The 24,250-nt window shown below is 38.8% G+C and overlaps 1 protein-coding gene and 2 pseudogenes across 1 annotated transcript in view; 2 read left to right on the top strand and 1 right to left on the bottom strand.

Annotated features, from left to right (window-relative positions):
* ATAD1 (ATPase family AAA domain containing 1) overlaps positions 1-24,250 on the top strand; it is a 120,530-nt gene that overhangs the window by 63,317 nt on the left and 32,963 nt on the right. The window contains exon 6 of the mRNA XM_037804346.1: positions 19,281-19,387. Coding sequence (XP_037660274.1) covers positions 19,281-19,387 — 107 coding nt within the window. The remainder of the gene's footprint in view (positions 1-19,280; positions 19,388-24,250) is intronic.
* On the bottom strand, positions 4,318-16,122 carry LOC119510698 (annotated as a pseudogene).
* LOC119510700 lies at positions 20,170-20,627 on the top strand (annotated as a pseudogene).

Genomic DNA, 24,250 nt, shown 5'->3' on the forward strand with positions numbered 1-24,250 from the left:
CTTCCAGTTTTGGATGATTATGAATGAAGCAGCTGTAAACATCCATGTGCAGGTTTTTATGTCGACATAAGTTTTCAATTCAATCTAGTAAATACCTGGGAGAGTGATTGCTAGATCGTATGGTAAGACTGTCCTCCAACGTGGCTGTACCATTTTTCATTCTTACCAGGAATAAATGAGCTTTCCTTTTGTTCTAGTGTTCATTAGTCAGTTTTTTGGATTTTAGCCATTCTAATAGGTGTGTATTGGTATTTTCTTGTTGTTTTTATTTGCAGTTCCTTAACGACATGTTGATATGGGACATTTTTCCACATGCTTTTTTGCCATCTGTATGTCTTCTTTGGTGTAGTGTCTGTTCACATCTTTTGCCCATTTTTAATTGGGTTTTCTTATTATCGAATGTTAAGAATTCTTTATATATTTTGTGTACAGGTCCTTTATCAGATAAGTGTTTTGCAAATGTTTTCTTCCAGTCTTTGGCATTTTTTTTTCCATTTGCTTACAGTGTCTTTCACAAAGCACAATTTTCATTTGTTTATTTATTTATTTATTTACAGGAGCTTATGAAAGAGAACTTTTTTATTTTTATTTTTTTAACTTTTTATTTTGAAAGATTTCCAAATTTACAGCACAGTTGAAAAAATAATACAAACTCCATAAACAGAACTCCAACATACCCCACCTTCCAGATACCTAGGTTCACCAATTTTAATATTTTTGCCACCTTTGCAGGTCATTCTGTCTATCTGTGTATTTATCTGTTTTCTGAATATTTGAAAACAGGTTGCACACATCATACTCCTTAAAATAATATTTCCATATATCTTTCCTATAAATCAGGATATTCTCTTATGTAATCGCTTAAGTGCAGTTATAAGAACTTTAACATTGGAGACGGCGGTGTGCCAAGGGGAGAGGCGGTTGTTGACAGGTGGCGCCTGAGCACTGGGAGTGCTCATTGTGCCCCGCAGCTGCCGAATCGCCCGCCCACCGCCTGCCCTCTGCCAGCTTAGCGTGTCAGTCTGCAAGAATCCAGTGGTGGGTGCAGAGCTTGTGGCCGACCCTGCGGCCTCCTCCTCCTCCTCCCCCTTCCCCTCACCCCTATCCCACACCCCCTTCCCCTTCCTGGGTCCTTCACCCTCCGCCTACCGCCCACACTCGGGTTTTGGTCATGGTCCAGTGGTCGCCTACCGCCAGCACCACCTCCAGCCCCTGTGCCTCCGCCTTGGAGGCAGACAGCGGGGAGGAGGAATGCCGCTCACATCCGAGGAGAGACAGCATGAAAAGGGCCAACACTGGGCTTTGGGCTGTTACTTGTTGCTGAGCTCACTAATTGCAGCTTCTTCAAGGCTGAGCTGAGGGCCGGGGAACAGCAGCGCTCTAGGGGACCTTGGTGGGAACTGTGCCAAGCTGCTGCTGGAAGGAGTCGATGGAGGCAGATGTGTGAATTCTAGGAGCTGCTCATAATCCAAAGTCCTGCTAGATGTGCTGTCTTCACCTCATCTAGAGTTTTTGAGGCATTTTAAGTACTTTTTCCAGATTATGTTTAAAATTGAAACCAAGCCATGTCGTGAAGAACTGAAGGGTGAAGACCATCAAGTGGTGTTTTTTCAGGATAAGGCCCTACTTTACAGACAAAGCAGTGCCACCAAGGAAACCCAGAGAATGTGTTTGAATGCATACATCAAGGTCTGGAGAGCCACTATCTTTAGGACTTTGTTTTCTTTCCATCAATTAAAAATAATCAGAACATAAAAATAAAAGACATGTATATATCTAAAAGAAGTCATATTCATAGGATAAAGCTTCATTCACTGATGAAAACGTTTTAGTGGATTCGCTATTAATTCTGCACTAAAACTGTGTTGATTTTTGCAAAAGTCTGATATATTTTAATTTGGTGAATAAAATTAGTGAAAAAAAAGAAATTTAACATTGATTTAAAGCTTCCATTTTTTTCTTATGTTCCAGTAATGTCCTTTTGAGCCTTTTCCTCCTCCGTTCTCAGATCCCATCCAGTATCATAAATTGCATTTAATTGTTGTTATCTTCTTAGTTTCTTTCTTTCTTTTTTAATTGTGGAAATTTACATACAACATAAATCTTCCCGTCCCAGTCCCTCCCAAGCATTCCATTCAGTGGGATTAATCACATTTACAATGTTGCAGTACCTTCACCACCATCCATTAACAGAGCTTTCCCTTCACCCCAGACAGGAACTCTATACTCTTTTTGCATAAGGTCCCCATTCTCCTTACCCTCTGCCTCTGGTAACCTGTACTCTATACTTTCCACCTCTGTGAGTTTACATATTCTCTGATAATTCCTTTGGGGTTACTGTGGGGTTTAATTAGACATCTTAAATGTATAACAATTCTCGTTTGCTTTGGTAACAGCTTAACTTCAGTGGCATTCGTAAACTGTGTTTGTATACCCACTGTCCCCCCACTTTTATGTAGTTTTTGTCACGAATTATGTGTTTTTATATTATGAGTCCAAAACTATTAGTTTATCATTACATTTTATGCATTTGCCTTTTAGATCCTGTAGGAAGTAAAAAGTGGTGTTGCAAATCAAAAATGCAGTGGTAGTAGTGTTTATATTTATCCATGTCATTATGTTTGTCAGAAATCTTTATTTCTTGGATGTGTGTATTCGTGTCTTTCGTAAAATTTGTGAAGTTTTCAGCTATTACTTCTTTGAATATTCTCTCTGCCCCTTTCTTCTTCTGGGACTCATACAATGTATATTCTTGACTGTATCCTACAGGTTCCTCATACTCTGTTCACTGTTCTTCATTCTTTCTTCTTTCTGCTCCTCAGATGGATGGTTTCAATTGTCCTATCCTTAGGTTCACTGATTCTTTCTTCTGCCAGCTCCAATCTGCTGTTGAGCCCCTTTTCATGATTTCCATGTCTCACTTGATGTTCTCTTTGTGTTCATCTGTCATTTTCCTGATTTCTTTTAATTCTTTGTCTTTGTTTTCCTTTAGCTCTTTGAGCATATTTAGAACCATGTTTTAAAAGTCTTGGTCTGGAATGTCCTAGTTCTGATCCTCCTCATTGATGGTTTCTAATGCTTTAATTATCCTTTGCATGGACCACTGCATCCTCTTTTTTTGGTAAGTTTTATAATCTTTTGTTGAAACCTGGACATTTTGATATTTTAATGTGTTATCACTGGAATTTAGATTCTCAAGTGTCTATTCCTGTAGGTGAAATCCAGCTGGTGTTATGACAGCATTTTTCTTGAATGCCAGGAGTGAAACAAAGAAAAAGAAAAGGGAGAAAAAACACCTTTCCCAGCCTTTGCAAATTGACCTGTGGGAGTGCTCTCCTTCAGAGCTTGTCCATACAATGATTTAGAGAACAGCCTCAGACCAAAGTGAAGGGGGCCTCCCTGGTCCTTTTTGAATGAGTCTTGTCTTGGAGCATGCCTGTGTGTGGTCTTAGGAATTTCCCTATTTACATGAGTACAAAGGTCCCCTCTTCCCTAGGAAACAGTTTCCTTACAGTCCTAGGCACTGCACTGTATGTCCTACAGCCAGCAATCCCTAGCCTCAGGGCAGGTGCTCGACTGCCCTCCCACAGCATTCTGCAGGAGAGCTCTGTTAGCTGCATTCTACATGTAGGACATGTTTTGAAACAGTGAGTCCCTCAGGCCACCACCAGACAGATTGGGCCATACAAATATGCTTCTAATATATGAACCAGAGTTGCTCTTGTCTCTCTGGAACCAGGACCAGGGATTCTCACTGGGAGTGCTGACCAATTCTGCACAGAGCCATTGAGGCATGAGGGAGAGGCTAGCCAGGGCATGAGGAGATCCTACTACTTTTAAGCCGCCTTTTTCTTGATTTGACACTTACCCTGTTACTGAAATCCTTTAACTGTTTTCTGGAGCTTTGAGAAAGATGTTTCTGCTAGTCTTGCTGGGTTGTTCAAAGCTTCTGTGGGGGGGCAAGGCCCTGAAGCTTCTCACATCACCATCTTGATTGGGTGGGTCCTCCACATGGGACTTTATTATTTTTTAAAGCGAATTCATACAGCCATTGATTATACTAAGCTATTTCACTGCTCTTTTCTTTCCACTTAAGTTTTGGGAGCTATCCTAATGAGGATGATAATGGTGAAACAAAATTGTTGACTCATTATCTAGAGTATAAATACATTATAAATTGACACTTTATTGTATGCAAGGCAAGATGAGGTGTCTTTGCCTTCATTGTACATACATGAAGCAGGAGTTCAGCGAGGGGATGATGTGAGCCATTTCTAGTCCTGTTTCATTGTAGGAAGATTAACCCATGTTCAGTTGTCAGTTGATGTAACTGCCAAGATGGTTGTTCTTCCAGTCATTCCACTCTTGGGCTTCTATGATGTTTTCTCATCATCCTCTTTCTCCTTTTGCTCTTGAGCTTCCTGTTGTGGAGCTGCTTTTATGAACTCAATTATCTTTGGCTATTCACTGATCTGGTAATGTTCCATATTTCTGATGCTGATCATACCAGTCATTCACTGTTATGGTTGCCAGACTTGGGTAACCAGCCCCAAACACCTTGGCTTGGGCCACATCCTGAGTGAAAATGAAGGGTTTCATGGAGGCCTGTCCTGATGCAATGAGTGAGAAGTTGATGCCTCTTTTGAGGAGTCTTTCTCGGAGGATCTTTTATTTCCTGATCAATACTCTCAGTCTCTTTCAAGCTTATACCAATGCACCTTTGCAAATGAAGGAGATAATACTCACAAGCAAACTTATCATCTGCTTGACCACTTTCCCCGGGAGATTACAGTGGAGGCAACATATTCTCCACCTGTTTCATCTGCTTGTATCTTTATTTTAGCCTGTCTTTGAGATGCCATAGCAACGAGGCCAGGATAGGCCATGGGAGAGCCAGCAGTATTATTTTTTTGCTATATTCATACGACAGAATATTATTTAGCCGTAAAAATGAAGTTCCATGAATGTAATTAGCACCAATGAATTTCATACTTGAAACTGGTTAAATGGGAAATTTTATGTTGTATATATGTTACCACAATAAAAACTTAAAAATTAAAAATTTTTAAAAATAAGGATATGAAGTTCTGATACATACAAAATGGATGAACCTTGAAATCATTAGGTTGAGTGAAATAAGCCAAACACAAAAGGACAAACATCATATGATTCCATTATATGAAATATCTAGAATAAGCAAATTCATAAAGACAAAAAGTAGATTAAAGGTTACCAGGGGCTGGGCGGAGGGGGGAAATGAGGAGTAATTGTGTAGTGGGTGTAGGATTTCTAATTGGGGTGATAAAAGAGTTTTGGTGATGGATGGTAATGATACCACAACAATGTGAATGTAAGACCATTGAAATGTATGCCTAAAAATTGTTAAAATGTGAAATTTTGTCAAATATATGTATATTTAATGCTATGAAGAAATACCAAATGCTATGAAACCATATGATGCTAGCTTCTGGTTTGGGGGATCAGGATGTGTTTTCCGAGATAACAAGCTAAGCCTTATTTAAAGAACAAAAGGATAAGGTGTAGCAGTATATTCCATGCAAAAGGAACATCATGCTTACTCCTGCCTTCAGACTCTGAAGGAGGAGGAGATGTAGTGCATTCAGTGAATTAAAAATAAACCTAGCAGCCAGCATGCTAGAGTTCAGAATTCAATTCAGTTGCCAGGAGGAGGGAATGCACCGTGACATTGGTAAGGTAAGCAAGGGCAAGGCAAAGCCATTAGAACTGGGTTTGTGTTTTACTTTTTTTTTTTTTTTTTTAACTTTTCATATTGAAATGATTTCAGAATTACAAAAACTTTACCAAAAAATTACCTACACTTTTTACCCATATTCTCCAAATGGTGTCTTTTTTTAATATTCATTTTATTGAGATATATTCACATACCATGCAGTCATACAAAACAAATTGTACATTCCATTGTTCACAGTACCATACATAGTTGTGCATTCATCACCAAAATCAATCCTTGACACCTTCATTACTACACACTCAAAAATAACAAGAATAATAATTAAAGTGAAAAAGAGCAATGAAAGTAAAAAAGAACACTGGGTGCCTTTGTTTGTTTGTTTCTTTGTTTCCTTCCCCTATTTTTCTACTCATCCATCCATAAACTAGACAGAGGGGAGTATAGTCCTTATGACTTTCCCAATCCCATTGTCACCCCTCATAAGCTACATTTTTATACAACCGTCTTCAAGATTCATGGGTTCTGGGTTGTAGTTTGATAGTTTCAGGTGTCTACCGCCAGCTACCCCAATTCATTAGAACCTAAAAAGGGTTGTCTGTATTGTGTGTAAGAGTGCCCACCACAGTGACCTCTCAGCTCCTTTTGGAATCTCTCTGCCACTGAAGCTTATTTCATTTCCTTTCATTTCCCCCTTCTGGTCAAGAAGATGTTCTCCGTCCCACGATGCCGGGTCTACATTCCTCCCTGGGAGTCATATTCCACGTTGCCAGGGAGATTCACTCTGCCGGGTGTCAGATCCCGTGTAGTGGGGAGGGCAGTGGTTTCACCTGCCAAGTTGACTTACTAGAGAGAGAGGGCCACATCTGAGCAACAAAGAGGCATTCAAGAGGAGGCTCTTAGGCACAATTATAGGGAGGCCTAGCCTCTCCTTTGCAGCAACAGTCTTCCCAAGGGCAAGTCCTGTGGTACAGGGCTCAACCCATCAAACCACCAGTCCCCTATATCTGTGAGGACATTAGCAGCCATTGAGGTGGGGCAGGCCAATACCCCTGCATTCTGCACCAGGTCCTCAAGGGGGCTCTGCATATTTTTTTCCTTGTTTTTTTAACTTTTTTTTTAATCAACTGTATAAAAAATAAAAAAAATTTTAAAAAACATACAGTAAAAGAACATTTCAAAGAGAGCATAACAAGGGAGTAAGAAAAAGACAACTAACCTAAGATAACTACTTTACTTCCAACATGTTCCTACTCTACCCCAAGAAAGTATTTCAGTTTCTCCACATCCCCTCCAGCATTTGTAGTTTCCTGTTTGTTTAATGGCAGCCATTCTAATTGGTGTGAGATGGTATCTTATTGTGGTCTTAATTTGCATCTCTAATAGCTAGTGAAGCTGAACATTTTTTTCATGTGTTTCTTGGCCATTTCTATTTCCTCTTCAGAGAACTGTCTTTTCATATCTTTTGCCCATTTTATAATTGTGCTGTCTGTACTATCGGCATTGAGTTGTAGGATTTCTTTATATAGACAAGATATCAGTCTTTTGTTCAGATACATGGTTTCTAAAAATTTTTTCCCATTGAGTTGGCTACCTCTTCACCTTTTTGACAAATTCCTTTGAGGTACAGAAACTTCTAAGCTTGAGGAGTTCCCATTTATCTATTTTTCCTTTTGTTGCTTGTGCTTTGGGTGTAAAGTCTAGGAGGTGGCCACCTAATACAAGGTCTTGAAGATGTTTCACTACATTATCTTCTAGGAGTTTTATGGTACTTTCTTTTCTATTGAGATCTTTGATCCATTTGGAGTTCATTTTTGTGTAGGGTGTGAGGTAGGGATCCTCTTTCATTCTTTTGGATATGGATATCCAACTCCCCCAGCCCCATTTGTTGAAAAGACCATTATGACCCAGTTCAGTAACTTTGGGGACCCTATCAAAGATCCGTCGGCTATAGATCTGAGGGTCTATCTCCAGACTCTCAATTCGATTCCATTGATCACTATGTCTATCTCTGTGCCAGTACCATGCTGTTTTTTTTTTTTTCATTTTTATTGAGATTGTTCAGCTACCATACAATTATCCAAAGATCCAAAGTGTACAATCACTTGCCCCTGGGTACCCTCATACAGCTGTGCATCCATCACACTTAATTTTTGTTCAATTTTTAGAAACTTTTCATTACTCCAGACAAGAAATAAAGTGAAAGATGAAAAAAAAAAAAAAAAAAGAAAAGAAAAGGAAACTCTAATCCTCCCCTATCCCTAACCAACCCCCCTCAATTGTTGACTCGTAGTATTAATATAGTACATTTGTTACTGTTTATGAAAAAATGTTGAAATACTACTAACTGTAGTATATAGTTTGTAATAGGTATATAGTTCTTCCCTATATGCCCCTCTATTATTAACTTCTAATTGTATTGTCATACATTTGTTGTGGTTCATGGAAGTGATTTCTAGTATTTGTACAGTTGATCATGGACATTGCCCACCATAGGATTCAGTTTTATACATTCCCATCTTTTGACCTCCAACTTTCCTTCTGGTGACATGTATGACTCTGAGCTTCCCCTTTCCACCTCATTCACACACCATTTGGTACTGTTAGTTATTCTCACATCTTGCTACCAACACCCCTGTTCATTTCCAAACATTTAAGTTCATCCTAATTGAACATTCTGCTCATATTAAGCAACCACTCCCCATTCTTAAGCCTCGTCCTATATCTTGGTACCTTATATTTCATGTCTATGAGTTTACATATTATAATTAGTTCCTATCAGTGAGACCCTGCAATAATTGTCCTAATGTGTCTGGCTTATTTCACTCAGTATATTGCCCTCGAGGTTTTGTCATCAACCCATTTTTTTTTAATATGGTTTTGTTCACTCACCATACATTCCATCCCAAGTAAATAATCGATGGTTTTCTGCATGGTCATACATTTATGTATTCACCACCTTCACCATTATCTATATAAGAGCATCTACATTTCTTCCACAAGGCAGGAGGGAGAGTCAAAGAAGGTAGAGAGGCAAAAGAAAGAGGGAAAAAAAAGACAGCTAGGAAGCAGCAAAAGGAAAAATAACCTTAAATCAAAGTAGAATAAAGAATCAGACAGTACCACCAATGTCAAGTGTCTAACATGCCTCCCCTATCCCCCCCTCTTATCTGCATTCACCTTGGTATATCACCTTTGTTACATTAAAGGAAGCATAATACAACGATTCTATGAGTTATAGTCTCTAGTTTATGCTGATTGCATCCCTCCCCCAGTGCCTCCCCATTTTTAACACCTTGCAAGGTTGACATTTGCTTGTTCTCCCTCGTTAAAGAACATATTTGTACATCTTATCACAATTGTTGAATACTCTAGATTTCACCAAGTTACACAGTCCCACCCAGTCTTTATCTTTCCTCCTTTCTTGTGGTGTCTCACATGCTCCCCACCTTCCTCTCTCAACCGTATTCATAGTTACCTTTGTTCAGTGTACTTATATTGTTGTGCTACCGTCTCCCCAAATTGTGTTCCAAACCACGCACTCCTGTCTTCTATTACCGTGTAGTGCTCCCTTTAGTATTTCCTGTAGGACAGGTGTCTTATTCATAAAGTCTCTCATTGTCTGTTTGTCAGAAAATATTTTGAGCTCTCCCTCATATTCGAAGGACAGCTTTGTTGGATACAGGATTCTTGGTTGGCGGTTTTTGTCTTTCAGTATCTGAAATATATCACACCACTTCCTTCTTGCCTCCATGGTTTCTGCTGAGAGATCCGCACATAGTCTTATTAAGCTTCCTTTGTATGTAATGGATCGCTTTTCTCTTGCTGCTTTCAGGATTCTCTCTTTGTCTTTGACATTTGATAATCTGATTATTAAGTGTCTTGGCGTAGGTCTATTCGTATCTCTTCTGTTTGGAGTACGCTGCGCTTCTTGGATCTGTAATTTTATGTCTTTCATAAGAGATGGGAAATTTTCATTAATTATTCCCTCTATTATTGCTTCTGCCCCCTTTCCCTTCTCTTCTCCTTCTGGGACACCAGTGATACGTTCATTATTGTACTTTGTTTCATCCTTGAGTTTCCGGAGACATTGCTCATATTTTTTCATTCTTTTCTCCATCTGCTCCTTTGCGTGTAGGCTTTCAGGTGTTTTGTTCTCCAGTTCCTGAGTGTTTTCTTCTGCCTCTTGAGATCTGCTGTTGTATGTTCCCATTGTGTCTTTCATCTCTTGTGTTGTGCCTTCCATTTCCATAGATTCTACTAGTTGTTTTTTTGAACTTTTGATTTCTGTCATATACATGTCCAGTGCTTCCTTTACAGCCTCTATCTCTTTTGCAATATCTTCTCTAAACTTTTTGATTTGATTTAGCATTAGTTGTTTAAATTCCTGTATCTCAGTTGAAGTGTACGTTTGTTCCTTTGACTGGGCCATAACTTTGTTTTTCTTAGTGTAGGTTGTAATTTTCTGTTGTCTAGGCATGGTTTCCTTGGTTATCCAAATCAGGTTTTCCCAGACCAGAACAGGCTCAGGTCCCAGAGGGAAGAAATATTCAGTATCTGGTTTCCCTGTGGATGTGTCTTAAAAAATTGCTCCACCCTTTGATGCCTCGGGTCACTGTGCTTTTCTGCCCTGCAAGTGATGCCTGTTAGCCTATAATTCTTGACTGGTGTGAGGAGGTATGGCCGTGTTCCCCAGGCTCTGGGGTCTGGTTCTGAATGGAAAGGGCCCCACCCCTTTCCTCCTAGAGAAGACAGAGCTCCCAGGTGGAGGTCATTAGCATTTCAATGGTCTCGCTCTCTCCTTGTGCTATCTCCACCCTTCCCAGAGTCACAGCCCTGGAAACTGAAAATGACTGGGGCTTTCTCCAGTGAGCCAAAAAAGAAACAGATAGTCCCCTTCAGACCGAGTCCAAGGCAACCCTCTGGCTCTCCCAGGTCAGTCGTCACCCAAAGCCTCTGTCTGTTTTTTGGGGATTCGTACCTGTAGTGAGCAGTTCACACTCGCTACTTAAAACCCCAGTTGGAGCTCAGCTGAGCTATATTCGCTTGCTGGGAGAGAGCTTCTCTCTGGCACCACGAGGCTTTGCAGCTCGGGCTATGGGGGAGGGGGTCCCATGACTTGGTTCCGCAGGTTTTACTTACAGATTTTATGCTGTGTTCTCGGGCATTCCTCCCAATTCAGGTTGGTGTATGATGAGTTGGTGATCTCGTTTGTCCCCCTGCAGTTATTCTAGATTGTTTAACTAGTTGTTTCTGGTTTTTTGTAGTTGTTCCAGGGGGACTACTTAACTTCCACTCTTCTCTATGCCGCCATCTTGCCCCTCGAGTGCCATGCTGTTTTGATAGCTGTGGCTTTATAATAAGCTTCAAAGTCAGGGAGTGTAAGTCCTCCCGCTTCGTTTTTCTTTTTTAGAGTGTCTTTAGCAATTCGAGGCATCTCCCCTTTCCAAATAAATTTGATTACTAGCTTTTCCAAGTCTGCAAAGTAGGTTGTTGGAATTTTGATTTGGATTGTATTGAATCTGTAGATGAGTTTGGGTAGAATTGACATCTTAATGACATTTAGCCTTCCTATCCATGAACATGGAATATTTTTCCATCTTTTAAGGTCCCCGTCTATTTCCTTTAGTAGAGTTATGTAGTTTTCTTTGTATAGGTGTTTTACATCTTTGGTTAAGTTTATTCCTAGGTACTTGATTTTTTTAGTTGCTATTGAAAATGATATGTTTTTCTTGAGTGTCTCCTCAGTTTGTTCATTTCCAGCATATAGAAACATTACAGACTTATGTGCATTAATCTTGTATCCCGCTACTTTGCTAAATTTGTTTATTAGCTCTAGTAGCTGTATCGTCGATTTCTCGGGGTTTTCCAGATATAAGGTCGTATCATCTGCAAACAATGACAGTTTTACTTCTTCCTTTGCAGTTTGGATGCCGTTTATTTCTTTGTCTTGCTGGATTGCCCTGGCTAGCACTTCCAGCACAATGTTGAATAACAGTGGTGATAGCAGGCATCCTTGTCTTGTTCCTGATCTTAGAGGGAAGGCTTTCAGTCTCTCACGATTGAGTACTATGCTGGCTGTGTGTTTTTCATATATGTTCTTCATCAGATTGAGGAAGTGTCCTTTAATTCCTATCTTTTGAAGTGTTTTTATCAAAAAGGGATGTTGGATTTTGTCGAATGCTTTTTCAGCATCTATTGAGATGATCATTTGATTTTTTCACTTTTGATTTGTTAATGTGTTGTAGTACATTGATTGATTTTCTTATGTTGAACCATCCTTGCATGCCTGGAATGAACCCCACTTGGTCATGATGTATGATTTTTTTAATGTGTCTTTGGATTTGATTTGCAAGTATTTTGTTGAGGATTTTTGCATCTATATTCATTAGGGAGATTGGCCGGTGGTTTTCCTTTTTTGTAGCATCTTTGCCTGGTTTTGGTATTAGATTGATGTTAGCTTCATAAAATGAGTTAGGTATTGTTCCATTTTCTTCAATGTTTTGAAAGAGTTTAAGTAAAATTGGTGTCAGTTGTTTTTGGAAAGTTTGGTAGAATTCCCCTGTGAAGCCATCTGGCCCTGGGCATTTATTTGTGGGAAGATTTTTGATGACTGATTGGATCTCTTTGCTTGTGATTGGTTGGTGGATGTCTTCTGTTTCTTCCCTGGTTAGTCTAGGTTGTTCATATGTTTCCAGGAAACTGTCCATTGCATTGCATCCTTGCATTTAAAGTCTATTTTGTTTGAGATTAATATTGCTACACCTGCTTTCTTTTGGCTGTAGCTGGCATGAAATATTTTTTTCCATCCTTTCACTTTCAATTTCTTTGTGTCCCTGTGTCTAAGATGAGTCTCTTGTATGCAACATATTGATGGTTCATTTTTTTTTGATACGTTCTGCAAATCTGTATGTTTTAATTGGGGAGTTTAATCCATTTATATTCAGTGTTATAACCGTGAAGGCATTTCTTGAATCAGCCATCTTATCCTTTGGTTTATGTTTGTCAGATATGTTTTTCCCTCTCTCTATTAATATCCTTTAATGTACCCATACTGAATCTCTTTAGTACTGAACCTTTGGCCGTGTCTCTCTCTCCTTTCTTTGTTTCTGTGTTGGTAGGGCTCCCTTTAGTACCTGAAGTAGGGTAGGTCTTTTATTAGCAAAATCTCTCAGCATTTGTTTGTCTGTGAAAAATTTAAGCTCTTCCTCAAATTTGAAGGAGAGTTTTGCTGGATAAAGTATTCTTGCTTGGAAATTTTTCTCACTCAGAATTTTAAATATGTCATGCCACTGCCTTCTCACCTCCATGGTGGCTGCTGAGTAGTCACTACTTAGTCTTATGCTGTTTCCTTTGTATGTGGTCAGTTGCTTTTCTCTTGCTGCTTTCAGAACTTGCTCCTTCTCTTCCGTATTTGACAGTCTGATCAGAGTATGTCTTGGAGTGGGTTTATTTGGATTTATTCTATTTGGAGTATGCTGGGCATTTATGGTTTGTGTATTTATGGTGTTTAGAATATTTGAGAAGTTTTCCCTAAGCATTTCTTTGAATACTCTTTCTAGACCTTTACCCTTCTCTTCCCCTTCTGGAACACCAATGAGTCCTATATTTGGATGTTTTATATTATCTGTCATATCCCTGAGGTCCATTTTGATTTTTTCGATTTTCTTCCCCATTCTTTCTCTTGTTCTTTCATTTTCCGTTGTGTCATCTTCCAGGTCTCTTGATTCGTTGTTCAGCTTCCTCTAGTCTTGTACTATGAGTATCCAGAATCTTACAGTTTCTTTAATTTCTATAAGATAGTCTGTTTTTTTATTTACTCTTGCAGTGTCTTCTTTATGCTCTTCTAGGGTCTTCTTGATGTCCTTTATATCCTGTGTCATGCTCATCTTCATCTCCTTTATATCCTGTGCCATGGTCTCATTGTTCATCTTTAGTTCTTTGATTAATTGCTCCAGGTATTCTGTCTCCTCTGATCTTTTGATTTGGGTTGCTTGGGCTTGGGTTATCCATATTGTCTGTTTTTGTCATATGCTTTTCTGTTCTGTGGACTTCTAGGACACTGAGTCGTTGTTCTGCTTCCTCTAATCTTGTATTATGAGTATCCAGAGTCTTTTTAATTTGGCCAGTAGTTTCTTTTATTTCCATAAGATCTTCTATTTTTTTATTTACTATTGTAATGTCTTCTTTATGCTCTTCTAGGGTCTTCTTTATGTTCCTTACATCGTGTTCCATGGTCTTCTTTATGTCCTTTATATCCTTTGCCATGTTTTTATTCCTCGATTGTAGTTCTTTGATTAATTGTGCCAAGTACTGTGTCTCTTCTGATATTTTGATTTCGGTCTTTGGGAATCCGTTCTCCATAGCATCTGGTTTTATCACATGCATTAAGATTTTCTGTTGTTTTTGTCCTCTTGGCATTTGCTTTGCTTGATAAGGTTCTTTCAAGTTGTAAAAAAAAAAAAAAAATACCAATCTAATTTTTCAGAAATACAAGTTGGTGGTGTACACTTTCTCTAACTAACCAGGAGATGGCGTCTGTGAGTCACCTATACCCCTCAAGTCAGTTCTCAACTTTGTTCTTGTGGGGTTCAGTTGGTGAATTCAATTTGGGTGTGTTGCTGGAGCCGTCCGCCCTGAATGTGGGGTGTGTGTCCCAGTGGCTAGGGAGGCAGGGCTGCTTTCATATTCAAGCCTCCCAGGTGTTCCTGGAGATTCAAGGCTGTTGCAGGAGTCTAAGCCTTCATTTCAGTTTTGCCCCCGATCCTCTCTGACACTGACCCACAAACCACTGGCATTGACGTAGCATCCCTGGGTTTTCTGAGCAGGTCCCCCTTCTCAGCTGTGATCTTCCAGGACCTCTGCTGAGAGAAGGGTATGCTACATCATACATCATAAATGCACGCCGTACCTCAAGGGAAGCCCCGGGCTGACAGGCCGTGCAGGGTGTTCTCAGCCTGATGCAAAGATGGATGAACGGGGCGTCTCCACCCCTCCCCTCTCCTCGCACAGTTCCTCCTTCCCAGCTCAGGGACAAGTGGCACTGCTCTGGGCTGTGGGCACGGCCCCGGGCAGGAGTGTCTCCAGCCAGCCGGGGAGCGGCTGCAAGCAGCAGGGTTTGTTTCTCCTTCCGGCTCTCCCCTCCGCTCCCTTGGACTTGAGGGAATCTGCAGGGGGCTATCCTCCATGCCAGACACCGAGAGGCCGGCTCAGACTGCTTCTGCTGTGCTTCTACTGCGCGGTTTTCACTGTCGCAAATGCAGCCGCTCCTGGGTTTTACCCCCCTTTTTTTTTTTTTTTTTTTTTAAGAACCAGTCCATCTCCAAATAGCAACCCCTGGCTTCCCCACACTGCAATGTGGCTGCGGGTCTTTCAGCTGGCTTACTCACTCGTTTCAGAATGCAGACTCCCGTTTTCACCAAGTGTACAGCCCCTGTGGTTCTAGCAGACCTTGTCCAGCTGGTGCATCGCTGAAACTGGTATTCTGGGTCACCTTCTGGTTTTTATCTAGTATTTTTCACGGAGGTGTTATTGTGCCCTGTCTCACCTAGCCGCTATCTTAGGTTCTCCTCCCTCCACTTTTATTTTTGGGTTTTTCTTGCTGTTTTTGCTATCCCTATCTCCTCTCCTCAGGGCTGGCTGCTCCCGGATTCTCTGGTGTCTGGTCTCAGTCTATCTGTGATTGGAGTTTGGATCAGTAGAATGAGTTTCTGATGAGAGCTGCCACTGCAGTTCTCCCTCCTCGTTCCCAGTGCTGACGGCCCCTCCTCCCACGAGACTGAGCCTGGCAGGGAGAGGCACAGGTCCCCTGGCTGCAAAATTGTATAGATTTCGCTCATCTCAGCAGTTCCACTTGTTCGTGAATGTTGTATGAAGTATGCCTCATGTCAGATTGCTCTGCAGTGTCCAGTCCACACAGTTCCTGGCTTTCTACCTACTTCCCTGGAGGAGTAACTAAAACATACACCTCACCACTCCATCATCTTGCCCCACCTCAGCAGTGTTATTTTAAGCTGAGTTATTCTTGGTTTGGAGCAGCTCAAATTCTGTCACATGGTAGTAATTGCACTGAGTTAATGCATTTAGAAAGTGTTCTTGAGCCCACTGGAAATGATTAGACACTAGCTGGGGTTGACTTGTTTCCATGGCGAAGGCTCCTTGAAATGCTGGCACCTTCAGGTAATTCAAGTTGGTGGAACCTTTGTCTTCCAATTCTTCATTTTAATTGAAGAAGTTGAGCTGTGGTATCTTTCAGCAGCCTTCTTAAGGAGGTCCAGTCCCTTGAATACTTTTTCCTGGACTATGTAGGAACCAAGTGGGTTCAATTACTACTTCCACTTTGCCCGAAGCTGCTTGCTGGTTTCAAACAGCTCAAGGAGCCATGACAGTGGTACCTCATCTTCTACTTCCATCTTGGGGCACAATTTTTAATTTTAATAAAGACCAACTTACCCATTTTTTTCTTTCATGGATCGTACTTTTGGTGTGTAAAAATACTCATTGCCAAACTCCTGTCACTTAGATTTTCTCCTATGTTGTCTTCTAGAAGTTTTGTAGTTTTGCATTTTACAAATTTTTGATCCATTTTGAGTTAATTTTTGTGGAAGGTGTAAGGTCTGTGTTTAAATTTATTTAAAACAAATACACGGATGTCCAGTTTTTACTAATACTGTTTGTCAGGTATGCATTAACTTTTTTTTAATACATTTTTATTGTGAAATTTAACACATATAGATAACAGTGATGACTTTCTTGTTATAGGTTACAGTTCCACAATTTCAGTTTGCATTAAACTTTTTTAATGCAATTTCTGTGAAATATATTCACATACCATACAATCATCCAAGTCTACATTCAGTTCACAGTATCATCATATAGTTGTGCATTGATCACGACAATCAATTTTTGAACGTATTCATTACTCCAAAAAATAAAAATAAGAATAAAAATTTAAAAAGTAAAAACATCTCATACTCCACCTCCTCCCTATTATTCATTTTTTTTTTTTTGTCCCCATTTTTCTATCATCTGTCCATAATACTGGATAAAGGGAGTGTGAGCCACAAGGTTTCATAATCACATGGTCACACCATGTAAGCTAGTTATATAATCATCTTCAAGTATCATGGATACTGGGTTGCAGTTCAACAGTTTCAGGTATTTCCTTCTAGCTCTTCTAATACACTAAAAACTAAAAAAGGATATCTATATAATGTGTAGGAATAATCTCCAGAGTGACCTCTTGACTCCATTTGAAATCTCTCAGCTACTGAAACTTGCTTCATTTCTCTTCCCCATTTTGGTCCAGAAGGCTTTGCCAGTCCTACAATACAGGGTCCTGGCTCATCCCGGGAGTCGTGTCCCACATTACCAGGGAGATTTGCACCCCAGGGAGTCATGTAGGGGGTGAGGGCAGTGAGTTTACCTGCAAGTTGGTTTAGAGAGAGAGACTGCATCTGAGCCAACAAAAGAGGTTCTCTGGGGGTGACTCTCACACACAATTATAAATATGCTTATCTTCTCCTTTGCATTAACTTTTTAAAAAGGTATTTTATTCAACTTTTTTTGTTTGTATCTACATGTCTTTTTTCCATCTTTTTACTTTTCATTAGTCTAAGTCTTTGTGTGTTTCTCTTGTATGTATCATATAGTTGTGTTTTTAAAAACTCATTATAGTGATTTAATCATTTTCTTGGAGAATGTTAATGAAGTTACTGATAATTATTTTTACTTATCCAGCCTTTTAAGTTTTTCATATTGTTTTAGGCAGCCATCTTGCTAGTACCTCTTCTTGGTAATGAAAATAATTTAGGAATAGTTGTGGCAGAATTATGATGATTAATTAGGCAGTTGACCTTACAAAATTTATCTTTAAAATTTAGGCAATTCTAAAATGACTGTATTTTGTACATCCAGAATAGATGGGTTAGTTCCATATATGGTTCAATGATAGGATGTATTGTACAAAATTGGAACTATATAATAAAAAATTCCTGGATATATGTTTATCATAGCATGTCATGGTAATATGTTTGCTGGAATTACTTTTTTTAAAAAAAATTTTGAAGCTTAGACCTAATACATTTAAGACATTTTTGTGCCACTTGCATGTGTAATTGACAGATTTTGAGTTGTAGTTTCAGTGCTGAGAAATTCCAGTGTTTTATGGGTATATAAGACAAAACCTTTGAAATTGGGATTGTACTAGAAAACCTGAGATTTTTTTACTGTTATGTTTCCATTCTTAGCATTTACCGCCGCTGTCTTTTCGTGCTCTAGAAGAAAAATGTTTTCCCCTTTTAAAAGCATTTCATGTTCACTGTAAATAATTTGGAAGACAGAAAATAATTTTAAGGTGAAAATTAAAATTGTCGTTAAGTCCGTCACTGAAAGATAACCAAAACTATCAGCATTTATAAGTGAATTTCCCTAAAAGTGTTTGTACCTTGTAAAAGATATATGCACATTCATGCTCTAGCATGTGTGTGTTTACCATTTGTTCTGGTTTGCGAATGCTGCTGTTTTGCAAAATACCAGAAATGGATTGACTTTTATAAAGGGGGTTTATTTGGTTACAAATTTACAGTCTGAAGGCTGTGAAAGTGTCCAAACCAAGGCATAAACATGAGTATACCTTTACTGGAGAAAGGCTGTTGCATCTGGAAAACCTCTCTTAGCTCAGAAGGCACGTGGCTGGCATCTGCTTGCTCCCAGAATTGCATTTCAGAATGGCTTTCTCCAAAATATCTCTGCATCAGCTTCGTTGGGCAAACTCTGGGCTAGTATCTCCAAAGTGTCTGCAAAAATCTGCTTTCGACAGCTGTCTCCAAAATGTCTCTCTCAGCCTTAGTACTGAACTCCTTCTATCTGAGCTCTTAAAGGGCTCCAGTAAACTAATCAAGACCTATGCTGAATGGGCGAGGCCACACCTCCATGGAAATAATCTAATCAGAGTTATCACCTACAGTTGGGTGGGCCACATCTCTGTGGAAACAACCTAATCCAAAGGTTCCAACCTAATCAATACTAAATATATCTGCCCCCACAAGATTGCATTAAAAAACATGGCTTTTTGGGGGACATAATACATCCAAACTGGCACACCATTTTTGAGACTATTCTACATAAACCATTTTCTGTCCTACTTTTTCCCACTCAATAGAGTTTTAGGCATTTTTCCATGTGTTTTGTTTCAATTTCTCAGAAAGTGTGTGAAAATAAAGGATGTGACTTCAGAATTAAGAGCACATGGAAAGTTGTTGCCAGAGCCCACAGGCTTTCACCCCAGGACTCTGCTTGATCCTTTTCCAATCTCGATACCAGATCTTTATTTCTCGTGTATGTTGGTATGAATGTATTTTTAGGAAGGAAATGAAGATTGTGAATGGGTTGTGTTTTAATTTGCCCAATAATTTATGAAAATTATTATGATACCAACAATATCTAAGAAAGAATAATTAGTTATAACACTTTTCCTTGTATTCTTTCATAAAGTTGTCAGTATTTTATTAAATGATTTGAAATTATATAAAGAGGTTATTCTAAGGTTAAGAATTTTTTTTTCTTCTAGACTCCTTTCTACGAAACCGTTCAAGTTCTGATCATGAAGCTACAGCCATGATGAAAGCTCAGTTTATGAGTCTCTGGGATGGACTAGATACAGATCACAGCTGCCAGGTATTTAAACAAAATTTGTCTTAATCTTCCGTTGTTTTTAACAAATGTTAACGAATTGCCTAAAATATGTACAGATTTGTTATAGAAAAATTTGTGATTCATTGTTTTTATATACTGGTATTTCCTAAAATGTGTTCCAGTGAACATACCTTATTCCTCATTGAATATTTACAATGCAGTTATAGGTATCCTTCCCTATTCAGTTACTTTGAGCATTAAAAGATATTGTATTATTCTCCTATTTTTGATGCCTGAATTAGTTTTCCCCTCTTTATTCTTAGTATTATGTACTTTCATCCCTTGTATTTTTTTCATTTTCAATTTTGCCAGTTTGCTGATTTATATTAGTTTTTATAAAGAATCAATTCTTGGCTTTGATCCTTGCTGTCTAGCTTTTCTCCCCTATTTTATTAGCTTTTTCTTTATTAATGCCTTCCTTTTTATTTCCTTGGAGGCTATTCTCTTGTTGATAGTATAACTTGTGTTGAATGTTTAGTACATTAATTTTTATCCTTCCTTCTAATGGAATTTAAAGCTGTTGATACTGCTGTTAGATACTGCTCTAGGTATATCACACAAGTTTTAATATGAGAGTTTTGTTTTATTCAGTTATAAATCTTTTCTGATTTTTTTAAAGGCTTTTTCCTTTGGATCCATAGGTTATTTAACGGTATAGTTCTTAATTTCAAAACATAATGGGTCCTTTTCTAGTTGCTTTTGTTTAATTTATAGTTCAGTTGTACTGGGATGAGAGGACTTGATCTATACCAGGAATTATCAAAATGTCTGCAGAACTCTGGGGTTCTGTGAGATCAAAACACTTCTCCTAATAATACTGAGATGTTATTTGCCTTTTTCACTGTGTTGACATTTGCACCAACTGTGCAAAAGCAATAGTGGGCCCAGCCCTGGCTGACGCCACTGAAGTTAGACCCTCAAAGGTGGTGTCGGACAGTGGGGGGTGACAACCCTTTGGCTGACCTCAGTGACAGTGGCAGTGTTTCACAACAAGGTGGAGATCGAGGACTTCTAGTATGATGAAGACTCGGAGATGTATTTCTACCCCTGCCCATGTGGGGATAACTTTTCCATCACCAAGGAAGATTTGGAGAATGGAGAAGATGTGGCACCATATCCTAGCTGCTCTCTCATTATAAAAGTGATCTATGACAAAGATCATTTTATGTGTTGAGAAACAATCCCAGCACCTTCCACCAACAAAGAATTAGTTAAATGCTGAAGAAGGCTTTAGTAATCCAAGTCTGGAACAGTTGAGAATGAGCCAGGATGGAAAAATCAAATGCAAAGTTACAGACCTCTTTACAAGGACAACGTTTTTGTTCTGTTATAGAGTGTGGATTCTTTCCAACAACTCTACGTTCACCTTCAGTTAAAGAAGCAGTCCATGATGTGACATACCTGAATTTCATGCATGGAATGTTGAATTGCAAGTCTTCTTAATTTTCCATCCAAATTTTTTAAAACGATAATTTCAAATCAGTACATTTTTTTTCCTTCAGTTTCATCATTTTTATATCTTAAACTTAATTATCTCAGTATCTGATAACAGAATCATCTACCTTGAAGTTACTAGTATTTCTTGACTAAAAAAGGGACTGTATTTTTTATTTGGTTATTAAGATTATTAAAATTAACCCTTTCTTTGAAATTTGACATCAGCTTTGCTAAGAAAGTTAAGAAAATTAGTGTCTCCTCAGTCGTGTCATTGGTAGAATGTTCATATTCTGTTAAACATGCCTTTTGAGTTAGGCTTCATGCATAGAGTGCTGGTTGTGGTGTTAAAGAGAAAATACAGTGAGGTCATAATTTCTCCAGAGCTAAAAGTTAGTGAATAAGAAAGAAAGTAAAAAGTGAAATGGTCAAACAAAAAAAACAAAAAAGCAGTGGTGGATAAGACTGCTGCAGTCTTAACTATGAATCAAGGCACAGCACCAGCCCTTCTGATAGACATATTCTTCACCACCATGCACTTGCTGTTAAAAAAAAATGGCATTTTCACTTAAGAATGTCCTTGGAGAAGCAATAGAAATTATTAATTTCGTTAAATTTTGACCCTTGAGGTCTTTCATGTCTGATTAATGTTCTGTGAGATTAGGGGGATATGCATAAAGTATTTCTGCTGCATTTTTGTTTTGTTTTAATTTTATTTTGAAATAAATTCAAACTTACAGGAACAGTTGCAAAAACAATACAAACCCCATACACAGAACTCCAGCATACCCCTTCCCCCCTCCCCCCAATACCCAATCCAGCAACTTTAACATCCTGTGACACCACCATTTCTTTCTTTCCCTCCCTTCCTTACTCCCTCCTTCCCTCCCTATCTATCATCCATCATCTATTGCTCTGTCTTCTGAACATATGAGAGCAGGCTGCACACATCCTTGAACAAACAATATAATTCACATACACATTTCCCATGAACAAGAACGTTCTTTTATGCATTCCCTTTAAGCGCAGCTAAGAAGTTCAAGAAATTCAACATTGATATAAAGCTTACATTCTGTATTTCCTTTTTTTTTCTTATGTCCCAACTGTGTCCCTTTAAGCCTCCTCTGCATCCTCAGATCCCATCCAGGATCATCCTTGGCATTTAATTGTCATAATTTATTTAGACTGTCTTTTTTTTTTTCACTTGTGTAAACATAAATACAGCCTAAATCTTCCCATTCCAACCCCTCCTTAGCATTCCGTTAGTGGGATTACTCACATTTAGAATGTTGCAATGCTATCACCTTCCTACCATCCATTACTAGAAATTTCCCTCCATCCCAAACAAACCCTACACTCATTTCTTAACTCCCCATTGCCCCATCCCACACTTCTTGTAACCCCTACTCTACTTTTCATCACTATGGTCATATTCTCTGATACTTTCTTTGTGTTTACCGTGGGGCTTAAATTTAGCCTCTTAAATCTGTAACAATTTGTTTTTCTTTGATACCAATTTAACTTGAATAGGACACATAAACTAGGTTCCTTTACTCCTCCATTCCCCCACCTTTATGTAGTTCTTGTCATAAATTACATATTTTACACGGAGACCAAAACCACTGATTTATCATTACAGCTTATGTATTTTAGATCCTGTAGGAAGTAAATAGTGGAGTTACAAATCAAAAATACAGTAGTATTGGTATTTATATTTACCATGTGATCTTTACTGGAAATCTTTATTTCTTCATGTGGTTTTAGTCAATTGTTTAGTGTCCCTTCCTTTCAGCCTGCTCAGTTCCCTTTAGCATTTCTTATAGGACTGATCTGGTGATAAAGTTCCTCAGCTTTTGATTATCTGGGAATGTTTTTATCTCCCCCTCATTTTTACCCTCCAGGTGTTTGTGAATTTTCTAAGTCTCTGATGGTTATTGACTTTATTTGTATTCCATTGTGGTCAGAGAATGTGCTTTGAATAAATTCATTTTTTAAAAAAAATTTATTGAGGCTTGTTTTATGTCCTAGCATATGGTCTATTCTGGAGAAAGATTCGTGATCACTAGAGAACTATGTGTGTCCTGGTGGTTTGGGGTATAATGTTCTATATATGTCTGTTAAATTTCTCTCTCTCTCTCTCTCTCTCTCTCTCTCTCTCTCTCTCTCCTTTCTTTGTTTCTCTGTTGGTAGGGCTCCCTTTAGTATCTGCAGTAGGGCAGGTCTTTTATTAGCAAAATCTCTCAACATTTGTTTGTCTGTGAAAAATTTAAGTTTTGCTGGATAAAGTATTCTTGCTTGGAAATTTTTCTCACTCAGAATTTTAAATATGTCATGCCACTGCCTTCTCGCCTCCATGGTGGCCGCTGAGTAGTCACTACTTAGTCTTAATGTTGTTTCCTTTGTATGTGGTGAGTTGCTTTTCTCTTGCGGCTTTCAGAACTTGCTCCTTCTCTTCAGTATTTGAGAGGCTGATCAGAATAAGTCTTGGAGTGGGTTTTTTTGGATTTATTCTATTTGGAGTTCACTGGGCATTTATGCTCTGTGTATTTATATTGTGTATAAGGTTTGGGAAGTTTTCCCCAACAATTTCTTTGAATACTCTTTCTAGACCTTTACCCTTCTCTTCCTCTTCTGGTACACCAATGAGTCTTAAATTTGGACGTTTTATTTTATCTATCATATCCCTGAGATCCATTTCGACTTTTTTAATTTTTTTCCCCATTCTTTCTTTTGTTCTTTCATTTTCCATTCTGATGTCTTTGAGGATGCTGAGTCATTGTTCAGCTTCCTCTAATGTTGTATTATGAGTATCCAGTTATCTTTTTAATTTGGCCAATAGTTTCTTTTATTTCATAAGATCTTCTATTTTTTTTTTATTTACTTTTGCAGTTTCTTCTTTATGCCCTTCTAGGGTCTTCTTTAAGTCCTTTATATTCTGTGCCATGCTCTTGTTGTTTGATTTTAGTTCTTCGATTAATTGCGCCAAGTACTGTCTCTCTTCTGATCTTTTGATTTGGTTGTTTGGGTTTGGGTTCTCCATATCGTTGGATTTTATCATATGTTTTCTGTTGTTTTTGGCCTCTTGGCATTTGCTTTACTTGATAGGGTTCTTTCAGGGTCTATAAAATACCAGTCTCTAATTTGTCAGATCTACATCTTGGTGGCGTACACTTTCTCTAACTAACCAGCAGATGGCGTCCGTGAGTCACCTATTCCCCTCAAGTCAGTTCTCCCCAACTTTGTCTTTGTGTTGTGTGGGGATCTGATTCTTGTGGGGTTCAATTGGTGCACCAAGTTTGGGTGTGTTGTTGGTGCTGTCTGCCCTTAATGTGGGGTGTGTGTCTGAGCGGTTAGGGAGGCAGGGCAGCTTTAATAATCAAACCTCCTAGGTGTTCCCGGAGATTTAAGGCT

Source organism: Choloepus didactylus, chromosome 15 (genome assembly GCF_015220235.1).
Source record: "Choloepus didactylus isolate mChoDid1 chromosome 15, mChoDid1.pri, whole genome shotgun sequence".
Lineage (NCBI taxonomy): Eukaryota > Metazoa > Chordata > Mammalia > Pilosa > Megalonychidae > Choloepus > Choloepus didactylus.